This window comes from Phoenix dactylifera, chromosome 7 (genome assembly GCF_051530095.1).
Source record: "Phoenix dactylifera cultivar Ajwa chromosome 7, Ajwa_hap1_PhDact_Kaust_v1.1, whole genome shotgun sequence".
Classification (NCBI taxonomy): domain Eukaryota; kingdom Viridiplantae; phylum Streptophyta; class Magnoliopsida; order Arecales; family Arecaceae; genus Phoenix; species Phoenix dactylifera.
The window spans coordinates 10784199-10800651 of NC_143196.1; the positions used below are offsets into that span (position 1 = coordinate 10784199).

Below are 16453 nucleotides of genomic sequence, written 5' to 3' on the forward strand. Positions count from 1 at the left end.
GTCTGCCAATTCATGATGGGCTGGGCCAGGTGGGAACGGGCCTGGCTACTTTGACCGGGCTGGCCTGTGGACAAGGCCTAAGCCCGATGAAGCGAGCTAGGAGCCCGGCCGAGTCGACCAGGGACTCGGGGGCGGGTAGGACTGAGTCGACCCACCTCTCCCAATCGGTGTCTTCATCCTCCTTCGAAGATCCGCGACTGCGCCAGCGGAAGGAAGGACAGAGGCACTTCCGGAGCGCCTCTCTGCCGCCGGCGAGAGCCCTCAATCGACCGGTGACGGGCGGGGGCCCACGGGTCGACGGAGCTGCTGGGGTATCACGAGCCAAGGGTGGCACACCCACGTCGAGAGGGCCGGTGGCGGCAGACGGGGCTCCACCATCGCGTGCGGCTGTGGCTCGAGGTGGCGGTAACTCTTCGACCAAGGTGAAGGGCCTGAAGGATGACCCACACCAATGGAGGGAGGTGCCCTCGGCAAGGGCATCACAGAGAGGGGGGGCTTCTTCACCGTGTCCAAGAAGGATGGGGAAGATTGAGATCGGGGACTTGGAGGAAGCTCCCAGATCACTGGAAGCGCCGGTAAAGCACTCGCCTGTGGTGATGAGGGGCATTCCAGGGGGTTCAGGACAGAGTTCCAGCTCACCCATTCAAGACCATGGTAAGGTGGTGGACCTCCTGCGAGCTGTGATTCAGGGAGGTGGGGAGCCTCGAGAAGATGATAGGCCTAATGCAGAGGGAGTGACAAGCCCACAGGATCAGGGCCAATCTCTACTCCACAGTATTAAATGAAGATCCTAGCATGAAATTGTAGGGGGGCGGCTAAGCCCTCATTCTTGTCTTCCTTCAAGAAGTTAGTTCAGCTTCATTGCCCCGAGATTTATTTTCTTTGTGAAACACGGGTGTCCGGCAATGGGTTATGCCGGGTGCAACGGCGTTTGGCAGGTGATTGGGAATCCTTTGTAGTAGAGTCTCAGGGCTTGTCTGGAGGTATCTTGATGCTGTGGAAGCGGGGGGTGGCTTCTGTAGATGTCTTTCGCAATTATTCTCAACAGGTTGTGATTGTCATCTCGGAACCAAATGAACCTCCGTGGGTCCTGTGTGGGGTCTATGCTAGTACTGACTACCGGACAAGAAGAACTCTTTGGGACGAGCTGACAGGTTTGTTGACTCAGGGAGTGCCGACTATGGTGATGGGTGATTTTAACTGTATCCTGAGCCCCAACGAGAAACGAGGTGGTAGGGTCTACTCTGATTCAGTAGACAGGAGGGAGTTTCGAGAGTTTCTGGATGTGACCAGTCTAGTGGATCTTGGCTTCTCTGGACCGTGATTTACTTGGTGTAACAATCAGTCTGGACGAGCGAGAGTGTGGGAGTGGCTTGACAGGGCTATTGCATCTCCAGATTGGATTCAGCGATTCCCATCCTATCAGGTTAGTCATCTTGCCCGGATTGCCTTAGATCACTGTCCTTTTTTGATTTCTACAGCTTCGTGCTCCAGTCATTATAGCCCTTTCGGATTTGAGAAGCTGTGGTTGTCATACCCACAATCTTGGAAAGTAGTCAGGGAGGCTTGGGGCATGCCGGTGTAGGGGGATGCTATGCAGAGGGTGTCACGCAGATTGGAGCTCACTAAATGCCGTCTCCGTAGATGGAACCGGGAGGTTGTAGGCAACATCTTCCGGCAACTAGAGGAGGTGGAGGTGTTGATTTCAGATCTCCAGGGGAGGGAGGATCGAGATGGGGAGCTTGAGGAGGTTGAGATGGCGGACCTACGACGTTACTTGTCTTCTCACCACTCGCTGTTGCATCAGCAGGAGACTTTCTAGAGGCAGAAGTCGAGGGCACAGTGGGTCAAGGAGGGGGACCAGAACACTAGCTTCTTCCACTGATCGACGGTCATCAGGAGGCAAAGGAACATGATACGATCTCTGAGAGTTGGGGCAGGCCAGCGGGTGGAGGAGGATTCTGCAGTGAGACAGGTGTTGTTCAATTTTTTTAGATCTAGATGGACGGAGGGAGGGGGGTCCTATGTGTTTGGTCAGCTCCCTAGGCCGACAGTCAGAGTTGAGGAGGCAGATAATGTAGCATTGATTCAGCCAGTGTCAGATACAGAAGTGCAAGAGGCGGTATGGGCCTTGGCAGAGGACAAGGCCCCAGGACCGGACGGATTTCCGCCCTTCTTCTTTCGGAGATATTGGAGCATCATTCGGAGATCAATAGTGGAGGCAGTGCAGCTATATTTCAGTCGGGCAGTGATGGCAGATGAAGTGATGGCAGATGACTGGCAGGTTACTTATATCACTTTGATCCTGAAGCGTCAGGATGCATCGGAGTCGGGCCACTATAGGCCCATTAGCTTATGTACTACTTTGTATAAAGTAGTGGCGAGGCTTATGGTTGGGAGAATGAAGACTTTGTTGCCTATCATTATTAGTGCTATGATTTTAATCTTGCTCTTTTAAAAAAGAAAATTAAACGTAGGATACCCCAAGTATAGGGTGTAGCAAAGTAATATTCTCGGTGAGACCGAGATTGAATCCACAGGGATTTGACAGTGAACAAAAACTAAAGGCTAAATAATATTCGAATTGACAAAATATAACTAAGGCATCAGGATTCAGCCTAGCACTTCATCATAGTTTTCTTAAAATCATCTATTATCTCAGTTAAATAGATTTAGTTTTATGGGCAGCATTACAGTAATTCTATTTTAAACTACAGGGATTTCTAAGCATCTGTTATACCCGGGGAAAATAACAAATCAAAAAAAATATATAAGTTTGAAATAATTTCTATAAATTTACTGCACCATAAATCAAAAAGAAAAACATTAAAATCCCATTGATGATTAAATGAAATACATGAAGAAATTGCTAGGCTTTTCCCTAGCCTTAGCTAGAGAAGATTTAGCTACTCATATGAAATGGAAACATTTTTATAAAAAGGAATTGTAAAGAATAACTTAAAATAAACATAAATCCCTTTTTCCTTTTTTTTTTTCTTTGGTTCAGAAAACAGGATGCTCTGTTTTCTTCTCCCGGTTGCTTCCTCCCTTCCGTGGCCTCTTCTCCTCTCTCGCTCGGCTGGGAAAGAAATGGATGTTGGCTTCCCTGGTTCCGTGGCTTCCCCTCGCTTCCTCCTTTTCCTCCACCGTGTGGTTCTCTCCTTCCTCGTCGGCTGATTTCCCTCCTTTCGTCCGGCTGGAAAGATTGGAAGAGGAGATGCTCCCTTCTCGCCTCCCGGTTGCTTGCTCGGCTGCTTTCTTATAGCATGTTGAAGAGGCCAAATGAAACGCGGCTGAGATGCGTGGTGGAGGGAGTTGCGAATATGGGAAGACTCCTCATGGATGGAATTAATTTGCTGGGAACGGCTGGAAAACGATCGGATGCATGGAATACGTGGATGGCCGTTGGGGTGTTGAGAAGACTCCTCGGCTGGAAGCTCTATTCCGAAATGGATGATCCGATTGCATGTGCTGGGAGGTCTCGGACGGTTGGAAGATGCTGGGAAGCTCCTCGGCGTTAGGAGTTTGAACATTGAAGAAGTTTGAGCTGCAGTCATTGATGTTGGATTTGTGGATAAGCTGAGAAGAAACGGGGGAGACGGAAGGACTCTGATGAATGCTGGGACATTGCAGACGTTTGGGAAGTTAAGAAGACTCGGCTTGGGACTCTTCTCCTCCGATGGCTGCTGGCCTCCTCCCTTTCCGTCGCACGCTCCACGCTTGGATGAGCTGGGAAGAAACAGGGGAAACGGAAAGATGCTGATGAGATGCCATTTGGAATTGAAGAGCTGGTTTAGCTTAGGTCTCTTGGGTCTGATTTAAGTCCCTTGGTTTTGGTTTAGGTCCCTTGGATGAGATGCCATGATGCTTGGAATTGAAGAGCCCATTTGCATGTGCATGGAGGTCCACGGTCGGTTGGGAAATTGGAAAATTTCAAAGCCCCCATGCTGTGGATGTTTGGAAAATTTATTGAGCTTGGGCTGCCAGGCATTGGGCTCAAATCCAGAGTTACTGGGTCTCTTGGATTAATTTCACTCAAACACAAATAAAACATTAATTAATTAATTTTATTAATAAAAATTAACTATAATACTAATTAAGATAATATGAAAATTATACTTTTGTACTCTCATCACACCCCCCAACTAACTTATTGCTAGTCTCTAGCAATTTAGTGTGAAAATGATAAAATGAGGGTGCAAAAGTATTGTTTATTTTATTAATATATATATCAATATGCATGAATTAAAATAAATACTCACTTTCGTAGAGCATTACGATTGCACTTAGCACGTGCAACAAGCTGTTAAACCCCTAGGTTACCCTAGTGGACGAGTGTTGTCTCGTGAGGGTTTGCAGTGATGTTACCCACAAACATCGTTTTTAAGTTAGAAGATACTTTAAAACATAGCAACTCTTAAGGCAAATGTAAATGTGACGTCTCAGAATACCTATACCTCCACCACAATTGGGTACCCTTTGAATTCTACGTGCACTACTCAAATTCACAAATGTTAACTACTATTTGTTAGCTCCCGATCCACTAAATTTTCTGAATATCACATGTTATTTATCCAGAATGGTTCGCATATAAAAATGAAGTTATCAATCCCAACTAGACATCCCAGGTACACAGAGTTCTAAAACAATGGAGTCAAACCAGTCATCCACACGTCACTTGGTTTAAGTTTAACTAACTTACTCATGTTTAATTTATTTTTTTTTATTATTATTATTATTTTTCTTACATAGTGACTACAACAGTCCAACTCCATTAGGCTCTAGTAAGGTCCATGTAACGAGCTTTGGGTCAATGACTCTTGATCCAGTTGGCTCAAGGCATTAGGTGAAACACCCCTCGGACTTAATTACTCGAACCAGACTACGCCACGAGGCCAGACTAGTCACTTATTTCAGTCATTTTCACCTTTTTACGCGAACACTTGCTGCTTTGTAGGCAAGAGGCCCGGTTACTCAGTGAAGACAAACTGTATTATTTCTCTCTTCTTTTTTTTTATTATTTTTTTTTATTATTTTTTTTATGTAACGTGACTGTATTGTGACTATAGGTCAACCAAGGTCAGAACATAAGGCACCCAGGTGATCTAGCCGGGAATTTCAAACTCAATCTTTATGTGAAAACCAAATCATGAATTTTAAGATAAGGACACTCGTACTTCTTTTGCGAATAAGATCAACAAATAAATAGGTAACACAAGTGAACTCCTGAGGCTTTCCTATTGTCATTGAATACTTGTGTGGGGATCTAATAATAGGTCTCTAATAAGTCATAATATGCTCCTTGCCTTAATAGCTGCACATGTTTATTTCTTTGAAAAATATAGTGGTAATTAAATGCAACAAAATATATGTTTGTTATTATTATTACTATTATTATATTTTTGTATTATTTTTTATTTATATATATATAAATATATATATATATATTTTTAAATAGAGTTTTTTTTTTTTTGACATATATGACAATTGGTATGATATATAGAAAAATATAGTAATCTCTCCCCCCAACTTAAATTCAACATTGTCCCCAATGTTTCAACATGAATGCATTAAATATGATAGTATGAAGGATAATAAGGCTGAAGGTTGGAATTTACCTGATAGAATGACTGCACACTGTTGTTGCTCACCAATTGTCATATGAAAGAAAGAAAAATTATGTACAAACAAAGGATCTCTAGCAGATATAGAGATCAATCCTGATAAACAGGATCTCCCAGATTGGTCGATTCAACTTCTGGGGTAAAGTTGTCCAAAAATAACTTCAAACGTTGGCCATTTACTTTAAAAATATTACCGGTGTTTGGATTCTCTATCTCAACGGTTCCATACGGATAAACAGTTTTAACTATAAATGGACCAGTCCACCTAGATCTCAATTTTTCTGGAAATAAATGAAGTCTTGAATTATACAATAGAACTTTCTGGGAAGGCTCAAATATTTTTCTCATAATATTTCTATCATGAAAGATTTTCATTTTATTCTTATAAATTCGAGCATTCTCATATGCTTCATTCCTGATTTCCTCTAGTTCATTAAGTTCAAGTTTGCGTAGTGCACTAGCCTTATCCATATCAAAATTAAATCTCTTAATAGCCCAGTATGCCCTATGCTCCAATTCCACAGGCAAGTGATAAGGTTTGCCAAAAATAAGACGGTACGGAGACATACCAATTGGACTTTTAAAAGCAGTACGATAAGCCCAAAGTGCATCAGTTAAACGCAAAGACCAGTCTTTGCGATTTGGGTTAACCGTTTTTTCCAGAATATTCTTAATTGATCGATTGGATACTTCAACTTGTCCACTTGTTTGTGGATGATAAGGGGTGGCGACTTTATGGGTGATCCCATATTTTCGCATTAAAGCCTCAAAAGGCTTATTACAGAAGTGTGAACCCCCATCACTGACGATGGCTCGAGGTGTTCCAAATCTGGAAAGAATGTTTTCCTTTAAAAATTTTAGAACAGTTTTGTGGTCATTATGTTTGCAAGGAATTGCCTCAATCCATTTGGAGACATAATCCACAGCTACTAAGATGTACAAATTTCCGAATGAAGGAGGAAATGGGCCCATAAAATCTATTCCCCAACAATCAAATATTTCGATAATTAAAATTGGGTTGAGGGGCATCATATTCCTACGAGTTATCCCACCTAACTTTTGACAACGCTCGCAAGCTTTGCAAAAGTTATGGGAATCTTTAAACAAGGTGGGCCAATAGAAACTGCACTGTAAAATTTTTGCAGCCGTTTTCTTAGCAGAGAAATGACCACCGCAAGCTTCAGAATGACAAAAGGAAATCACACTAATAAATTCGTCATTAGGTACACATCTCCTAATAATTTGATCTGGGCAGTATTTGAAAAGATAAGGATCATCCCAGAAAAAATTTTTTATTTCAGTCAAAAATTTTCTTTTGTCTTGTTTATTCCAATGACTTGGTAGTTCACCTGTGACTAGAAAATTTGCAATGTCTGCAAACCAGGGTGAAGATGTGATCTCAAACAGTTGCTCGTCAGGAAAAGTGTCTTTTATGGGTGAATTGTCTAAGGAATCTGGAAGAGTGAGACGGGACAAGTGATCGGCTACTACGTTCTCTACCCCCTTTTTATCTCTTATTTCTAGAAAAAATTCTTGGAGCAGAAGGATCCACCTAAGCAAACGCGCTTTAGCATCCTTTTTTGAAAGAAGGTACTTAAGGACAGCATGGTCAGTGTAGATAATGATTTTGGATCCAATCAAGTAAGACCTAAATTTGTCTAGTGCAAATACTACAGCAAGTAGTTCCTTTTCCGTAGTGGTGTAATTCTTTTGTGCACTATTTAAAGTCTTACTTGCATAGTAGATAACATAAGGCTTCCTTTCTTTTCTTTGCCCTAGAACTACCCCAACTGCATATTCACTAGCATCACACATAATTTCAAAAGGAAGCGACCAGTCAGGTGGTTGCATGATGAGAGCAGAGGTCAGCAAGCTTTTAAGTTTATCAAAAGCTCTTTGACATTCTTCAGACCACACAAATTGGGTTTCCTTTTGAAGGAGATTACATAAGGGTTTAGATATTGAACTAAAATCTTTAATGAATCTCCTATAAAATCCTGCATGACCCAAAAATGAGCGTATATCTTTGATAGTTTTTGGGTTGGGTAAGTTAGCAATTAAGTCAATTTTAGCCTTGTCTACCTCAATTCCTTCAGATGAAATAACATGCCCGAGAACAATTCCCCTAGTTACCATGAAATGGCACTTTTTCCAGTTTAAGATTAGATTCTTCTCCTCACACCGAATTAAGACTAGTCTTAAATGGTCCACACAGTTTTTAAAAGAGGAGCCAAAAACCGAAAAATCATCCATGAAAACTTCCAAAAAGCGCTCAACCATGTCGGAGAAAATACTGAGCATGCATCTTTGGAAGGTTGCAGGAGCATTACATAATCCAAAAGGCATTCTCTTGTAAGCAAATGTGCCAAAAGGACATGTAAAAGTGGTCTTTTCCTGATCTTCAGGATCAATTGCAATTTGGTTGTAACCTGAATAGCCATCTAGGAAGCAATAATATTTATGACCTGCTAACCTTTCTAAAATTTGATCAATAAAAGGTAGAGGAAAATGATCCTTCCTAGTGACAGAATTAAGTTTCCTATAGTCAATGCATACACGCCAACTAGTGGGGACCCTAGTTGGAACTAATTCATTGTTGGCATTTTTGACTACAGTAACACCAGATTTTTTCGGGACCACTTGGGTTGGACTTACCCATTTACTATCTGAAATTGGGTAGATCATACCCGCATCCAGAAGTTTCAGAACTTCTGCTCTAACCACATCCTTCATGTTTGGGTTTAATCGACGTTGAGGTTGACGAGAAGGTTTGGCATCAGCTTCTAAGTGGATTCTATGAGTGCAAATTGAGGGACTAATTCTCTTGATATCAGCAATTGTCCACCCTAATGCTCCCTTATGTTCCTTGAGAATTTCTAATAATTTTAATTCCTGATTTTGTTCGAGTTGGGATGATATGATCACAGGAAAGGTCTCTTCTTGACCAAGGTATGCATACTTTAGCTCAGATGGTAAAGATTTTAGCTCAAGTTTGGGTGCTTGAACACTAGATGGTAGAGGACTATTGTTGCGTGTGGGCAATTCTTCAAAACGAGATTTCCACCTATCTGTATCCAACAAAGGAGCTGAATCTAATATAGCACTGATTTCTCTAAAGTTTTGGTTGATATCTGTATTTCCGAAATGAGTGAGGCATGTTTCTAAAGGATCAGAAGAAAGAGATGGGACAAGAGCATCTTCTACAATGGAGTCGATCAGATTAACTCCATGAATTTCATCATTTTCATTGTCATTATCGGGTTGTTTACAAATATTAAATATATTAAAATCTATAGTCATATTTTCGAATGACATTTTTATTATTCCATTTCGACAGTTGATCAAAGCATTGGAAGTAGCTAGAAATGGGCGGCCTAGAATGACAGGTATTGGAGTGGTACAGTTCATGACAGGCTGGGTATCTAATACTATGAAGTCGACTGGAAAATAAAATTTATCAATTTGGACAAGTACATCCTCGACTACTCCTCTTGGTATCTTTATAGATCGATCAGCAAGTTGGAGAGTAACCTTGGTGGGTTTTAGTTCACCAAGTCCTAATTGTTCATAAACTGAATAGGGCAGTAAGTTAACACTAGCACCTAAATCCAGAAGGGCTCGTTGTATCCTGAAGTTTCCTATGATGCAAGATATGGTAGGACAACCAGGATCTTTATATTTAGGTGGGGTGTTGTGTTTGAGAATAGCACTCACCTGTTCAGTTAGAAAAGCTTTCTTTTGTACGTAAAGCTTTCGCTTTATGGTACAAAGATCTTTTAAAAATTTTGCATAAGATGGAATCTGCTTAATGGCATCTAATAGAGGAATGTTAATCTTTACTTGTTTAAAGATTTCCAGAATTTCTTGATCAGGTACTCCTTTTTTAGCTGCAAGCAAGCGCTGAGGAAATGGAGCAACTATCTTGTGATGCAGTATTGGATCATTTTGTTCATTATCATCTTCATCATTCTTTTCAATAGATTTTTTAGGTTTGTCATCTTTTGTTGGAATTTCTTTGTTAATTATTTTTCCACTCCGAAGGGTTGTGACAGACTTTACTTGCTCAAATTTAGGTTGGGATGAACTTGCTTCATGGACCTCATGTTGACCCTTTGGGTTAGATTGAGGTTGGGCTGGAAATGTCCCTCTTTCCCTAACATTAAGTTGAGCCTCAATTCTACCTACAGAATTTTTAAGTTCTTGGAGTGATTGCATTGTATTCTGATTTATTTGAGTCTGCCCTTGCATGAAGGTTTGCAAAGTATCTTCAAGGGATTTCCTATGTGGTGGCACATAAGGAGTAGGAACAGAATTTCCTTGAGATTCATTGGCAGTGGGTCCATGTCTCCAGCTAAAGTTAGGATGGTTTCGCCAACTAGGATTATATGTTTCTGGAAATGGTCTTTTATAAGTATTGGTGAAATTTGCTTGATCATGCAACACTTCTTGAAAAGCAGGAATTGTAGGACAATCCTTGGTTACATGTGCATTACTCTCACAAATTCCACATATACTTTCAACAATAGTTTGTGCTTTTCCTATATTGGCTTTGCTTAATTCCATGGCTTCAACCTTCCTAGTCAGATTAGCAATTTTTACATTGACATCATTATCATCTTTTATAAGATATATTCCTCCTTTTGCATTAGGTGCTATTTTTGATTTTTCATTTTTATCTGTTGTATCCCAAGCTTGTGCATTTTCTGCTAAAAGATCAAAATAATCACAAGCTTCATTTGGTTCCTTACTCATGAATTCACCATTACACATCATTTCTACAAATTGTCTCATATTGGAGGACAAACCATCATAAAAGAAACTAATGACCCTCCAAATTTCATATCCATGATGTGGGCAAGCAAGGAGAAGGTCCTTAAATCTTTCCCAACACTGAAAAAATGTTTCTCCATCTTTTTGTGCAAAGTTCATGATATTTCTTGTAAGTGTGTTTGTTTTATGTGTTGGGAAGAATTTCTTTAAAAATTCTCTTGTCATTTCTTGCCAGGTAGCTATGGTCCTAGGCCTTAAGGAGTGTAACCATGACTTAGCTTTTTCCTTTAAAGAAAAAGGAAATAACTTAAGCTTAACTACCTCTTCAGTGACATCATTGAAATGAAGTGTTGAACATACTTCATCAAATTCTTTCAGATGCAAATAGGGACTTTCAGAATCAAGTCCGTGAAACTTTGGAAGTAATTGGATTATTCCTAGTTTCATGTCAAAAGCTCCTGCAGCAGTAGGAATAACCATACAGGATGGGGTACTGGTCCTAGTGGGTTGTAGATAATCACGAAGCGTTCTAATAGGTAAGTCATCTTGAAATTCATTATCTCCCTGATTACTACCATTATCTTCCATTTGATTATTTGAATTTTGAACAATTAAATTTTTATCTTTTGATTCAACTCGAAATAATCTATTTGTTTTATCTCTTTGCCACAACCGCATATACTGACCAATTAACCAGTCGACTTTTTTTTTAATTATTATTATTATTAATTATTTATTTATTTATTTTGTATATATATATATATATTTTAGAGTTTTGGATGAGTATGAATATTACCTAAAGCTATGAATATTGACACCCTACTACTAAAATTATTCACAATCAAACAGTATCAAAGCATAGCACCCTTATTTCTAATGTTTTCCTAAAAATTTCTAGACAGCTCCTAACTGGTTTGAAGAGTACACTTAAGCCTCCAATCCGGTCTGATAACCTAATCGACCAGGTAAGCTCGCAGGTAAGTGGAGGGGTCACGATGCGTATAGCAAAGGTCCCACTTAAAAACCACTTTCCTCGAACAGAAACTGTCTCCCTTTAATCACTTAGAGGGACAAAGCTTGCCTAGACATCGACCGGGGTCATAGAGCGAAATTGGTGCAACTTTCAGTGGTCTTCGTCCTATTGAGCTCGATTATCCTTGGGGCCAACGTCTAGTTGATTTTAATTAGGCTTAGGATATTTATGCACTTGGATGATTTTTGGGCTAAGGACGAGTGATGAAATCCCGACCTTATCTTGTTAATGGGTTCAGCCCTTAGATTATTTTATGCAAATGCTTTATACTATATGCAACAATCAAGAAGATTTTTAACATTTTATGTCATGACATTAAATTGCATTTGAATAGTTGATCAAGCAAACTAGCTAATTTTTTTTTCTTCTTATTTATTTATTATTTTATTATTTTAATTAATAATTTTTTTTAATAATTTTTTTTAAACAAGAGTAAAATTCTAATGTAGGAAAAATAGGACTAGTATGAACAAAACAGAAAAATTAATTTAAATACTCACGGCCGGAGTTCGTTCACTCCGGGAATCCAAAAATTTGATCTTGATCTTCCTCGTTACTGGTCCCGCTTTTTTGTCGTCCTTGAATCTGTAAAGATTTGAAATTTCAGCCGTGTTAAAAATAAAGAAAAATTGAAGAACTAGAAATTAAAAATTGAAATTTGCAGCCTTGTTCTCATTCGCACGTTGCAAATCCCCGGCAACGGCGCCAAAAACTTGCTACGATTTTAATCTTGCTCTTTTAAAAAAGAAAATTAAACGTAGGATACCCCAAGTATAGGGTGTAGCAAAGTAATATTCTCGGTGAGACCGAGATCGAATCCACAGAGATTTGACAGTGAACAAAAACTAAAGGCTAAATAATATTCGAATTGACAAAATATAACTAAGGCATCAGGATTCAGCCTAGCACTTCATCATGGTTTTCTTAAAATCATCTATTATCTCAGTTAAATAGATTTAGTTTTATGGGCAGCATTACAGTAATTCTATTTTAAACTACAGGGATTTCTAAGCATCTGTTATACCCGGGGAAAATAACAAATCAAAAAAAATATATAAGTTTGAAATAATTTCTATAAATTTACTGCACCATAAATCAAAAAGAAAAACATTAAAATCCCATTGATGATTAAATGAAATACATGAAGAAATTGCTAGGCTTTTCCCTAGCCTTAGCTAGAGAAGATTTAGCTACTCATATGAAATGAAAACATTTTTATAAAAAGGAATTGTAAAGAATAACTTAAAATAAACATAAATCCCTTTTTCCTTTTTTTTTTTTCTTTGGTTCAGAAAACAGGATGCTCTGTTTTCTTCTCCCGGTTGCTTCCTCCCTTCCGTGGCCTCTTCTCCTCTCTCGCTCGGCTGGGAAAGAAATGGATGTTGGCTTCCCTGGTTCCGTGGCTTCCCCTCGCTTCCTCCTTTTCCTCCACCGTGTGGTTCTCTCCTTCCTCGTCGGCTGATTTCCCTCCTTTCGTCCGGCTGGAAAGATTGGAAGAGGAGATGCTCCCTTCTCGCCTCCCGGTTGCTTGCTCGGCTGCCTTCTTATAGCATGTTGAAGAGGCCGGATGAAACGCGGCTGAGATGCGTGGTGGAGGGAGTTGCGAATATGGGAAGACTCCTCGTGGATGGAATTAATTTGCTGGGAACGGCTGGAAAACGATCGGATGCATGGAATACATGGATGGCCGTTGGGGTGTTGAGAAGACTCCTCGGCTGGAAGCTCTATTCCAAAATGGATGATCCGATTGCATGTGCTGGGAGGTCTCGGACGGTTGGAAGATGCTGGGAAGCTCCTCGGCGTTAGGAGTTTGAACATTGAAGAAGTTTGAGCTGCAGTCATTGATGTTGGATTTGTGGATAAGCTGAGAAGAAACGGGGGAGACGGAAGGACTCTGATGAATGCTGGGACGTTGCAGACGTTTGGGAAGTTAAGAAGACTCGGCTTGGGACTCTTCTCCTCCGATGGCTGCTGGCCTCCTCCCTTTCCGTCGCACGCTCCACGCTTGGATGAGCTGGGAAGAAACAGGAAAACGGAAAGATGCTGATGAGATGCCATTTGGAATTGAAGAGCTGGTTTAGCTTAGGTCTCTTGGGTCTGATTTAAGTCCCTTGGATTTGGTTTAGGTCCCTTGGATGAGATGCCATGATGCTTGGAATTGAAGAGCCCGTTTGCATGTGCATGGAGGTCCACGGTCGGTTGGGAAATTGGAAAATTTCAAAGCCCCCATGCTGTGGATGTTTGGAAAATTTATTGAGCTTGGGCTGCTAGGCATTGGGCTCAAATCCAGAGTTACTGGGTCTCTTGGATTAATTTCACTCAAACACAAATAAAACATTAATTAATTAATTTTATTAATAAAAATTAACTATAATACTAATTAAGATAATATGAAAATTATACTTTTGTACTCTCATCAATTAGTAAGGAACAGGGAGCGTTTATGGGAGGAAGGAGTATATCAGACAACATTTTGCTAGCTCAGGAGATGATGGGAGATTTACAGCGAGCCTCGAGGAGGCGATGTTTGATGGCAGTGAAACTGGACATGGAGCGTGCTTATGACCGGATCCGCTGGGACTTTCTCAGATGGGCGTTGGAGAGTTTTGGTTTCCATCCGACCTGGATTGATTGGGTACTTGGCTGCGTGCAGGGACCTAGTTTCTCCATACTGGTCAATGGTATGCCTTCGCCCTTTTTTCGAGCTACTATGGGGCTTCGCCAGGGATGCCCTTTGTCCCCATATCTGTTCATCATTTGCTCCGATGTACTCTCTCGTGCGTTACATATAGCTTGCGAGAGCCGGGAGTAAGATGCTTACAGTCCAACCCCTGGGGCTCGCCCCATCTCTCACTTACTTTTTGCAGATGACTGTCTGCTGCTTGCCAGGGCGAGGGCGACGGACGCTCAAGCCCTCCAGAGAGTGTTGACTGAGTACTGTGCGGCGTCTGGGCAGACAATTAATCCCCAGAAGTCATCTATACACTTTAGCTCGAGCACGGAGCGGAGGATGCGACGGGAGATTAGGGCGATATTGGAGATGCAGGAGCAGGAGGGGGCACTGGACTACCTTGGAGTCCCCATTACAGGAAGGAGGTTGCGGAGGGCGGAGTGCTCCATGTTGGTGCAGAGAGTGCAGAGTAGACTTGAGGGCTGGAGGGTCTCATCACTTTCTATGATGGGTAGGTTGACGTTGGTCAGGTCAGTTCTTTGTTCTATGCCTGTTTATCTTATGGCCCATACTGTTGTGCCGAAGACGGTGCTGGTGGGGATAGAGCGGCTCATGCGCCGTTTCCTGTGGGTTTCCTACTGGAGGGGCCATGGGGTACATCTGGTGGTCTGGGAGAGAGTCTGCTTGCCTCTAAGTGAGGGTGGTTTGGGGGTGCAGTCACTTCTAGTGAGGCGAGAGGCACTCCTGGCGCGGCGGGCAGTGCAGATTGTTCTGGACCATGCAGATTATGGAGTCAGGTCATGATAAGTAGATATTGTCGGGCAGGCTTAGCTGGACCGGTGGTGGGCGGTCGGAGGAGTTCCTTTATGTGGTAGGAGATTGGGAGGTATGTGCCTATGGCCCTGGCACATTCTAGATGGTTGATTGGCGATGGACGGAGCATAGATGTGATGGAGGACCCATGGGTGGACGCACTTCCGTGGAGGTTGTGACCGACGATGATTAGCGATCAGGGGACGGCGGGGCTCCGGGTGTGCGACCTCCTCAGGCCGGGGAGGCAGAGTGGGACGCCGACAGGCTGGGCCAGTTGTTCGGGGAGCACTTAGCAGAGCGGGTTCGTGCTCTTCCCATTTCGGGATCAGCAGGTCCAGATGTCAGGGTATGGAGCACCACTTGCAGGGCCAGGGTCAGGGTTGGTGATGTTTCTCGGGTTATCCAGCAGGAGTCAGAGCTGGGTAGGGATTGTGGCTGGGTATGGAGGTTTGGGCTACACCAGAGGGTTGCACTATTTCTCTGGAAGGTAGCCTGGGACCGCCTGCCGATGAGCTTGGCGTTGAGCCGATGCGGTGTTAGCATCTCTTCTGTGTGCATGTATTGTGAGGTAGACGAGACAGTGGATCACGTACTATTCCAGTGTGTCTGGGCGAGGCGGACCTGGAGGCTGTTCGAGATCCCGGAGGGTGTGTGGAGTCGGAGGGATTGCTTTCTGGAGGAGGTTCGGCGTTGGTCTAGCTCCCCTCAGATGCGTTGGGCAGCTATTAGGGTGTCCTGCATCGCTTACCAGCTATGGATGGCCAAGAACACCCGAGTGTTTGGCGAGCACAGTCCGTCCCCACGGTTCGTGATGGAGCGGGCTCGGGCACAGGCAGCAGAGTTCCTTCATGTAGGTTCGGAGCATAGACCTTTGACAGCTCGGGACACCTGGGGCCCCCATACTGCTTCGGCAGCTTCTCATACGGTGTTTTTCACCTGAGAGCCCCCACCCCCGAGTTTCCTCAAGGTCAATTTTGATGGCTCAGTCCTCGATGGGGGCAGGAGAGGAGGGGCAGGGTTTGTTATTAGGGGCCCGACCTCCAGCACGGTGGCGGCAGGGGGTTGTCAGATCTTTGATACCTCGGTCCTAGGGGCAGAGTTGCGTGCGGCTTGGATGGGATTGCGGTATGCACGACATGTACTTCAGGTGAGCTCCATTCTCTTGGAGGGCGATTCGGCCACAGTGATCAGCTGGATCCAGCAGGGTACTCGCAGCGATGGAGGAGTTCATCCTTTGCTCCATGACATATGGTTGATAGTGAGAGAGGAGGTTACCTTTCGGGCTATGCATGTACATCGTGAGGCCAACGGGGCGGCAGACTGGGTGGCGGCGTATGCTGCGAGCCACTCAGGAGGCATCCTATGGGTTGGTGAGGATGATTTGCCCGGTGCATTCCGGAATCTTTTGGTTGCAGATTCTACTGGGCGTATTGGTATCCGTGTTGTATGAAATGTCCGTTTTAGCGCGAAAAAAAAAAAAGGGGAAAAAAAGAAAAAAAAGAAAAAAAAAAGAAGAAGAAAAAAAAAAAAAAAGGTAGCGCC

At 42.7% G+C, this 16453-nt stretch overlaps 1 protein-coding gene and 1 non-coding gene across 2 annotated transcripts; both read left to right on the top strand.

Annotated features, from left to right (window-relative positions):
• The first annotated feature begins 905 nt into the window (after positions 1 to 905).
• LOC149753144 (uncharacterized) lies at positions 906 to 14902 on the top strand. The gene is made up of 3 exons (XM_089924125.1): positions 906 to 938; positions 1049 to 1320; positions 14317 to 14902. Exons 1-3 carry the CDS (start codon positions 906 to 908, stop codon positions 14900 to 14902), a joined length of 891 nt encoding a protein of 296 aa, XP_089780251.1.
• LOC120109382 (small nucleolar RNA R71) lies at positions 10465 to 10571 on the top strand. The gene has a single exon (XR_005510289.2). It is a non-coding gene; the product is annotated as a small nucleolar RNA R71 (small nucleolar RNA).
• Positions 14903 to 16453: the final 1551 nt, after the last annotated feature.

Coding starts and splice junctions, on each gene's coding strand:
- LOC149753144 (XM_089924125.1), top strand. CDS start 906: ATGGGTTATGCCGGGTGCAACGGCGTTTGGCAG. Junction 939..1,048: donor GGTGCAACGGCGTTTGGCAG/GTGATTGGGAAT, acceptor TATTCTCAACAG/GTTGTGATTGTCATCTCGGA. Junction 1,321..14,316: donor GATCTTGGCTTCTCTGGACC/GTGATTTACTTG, acceptor GCTGCTTGCCAG/GGCGAGGGCGACGGACGCTC.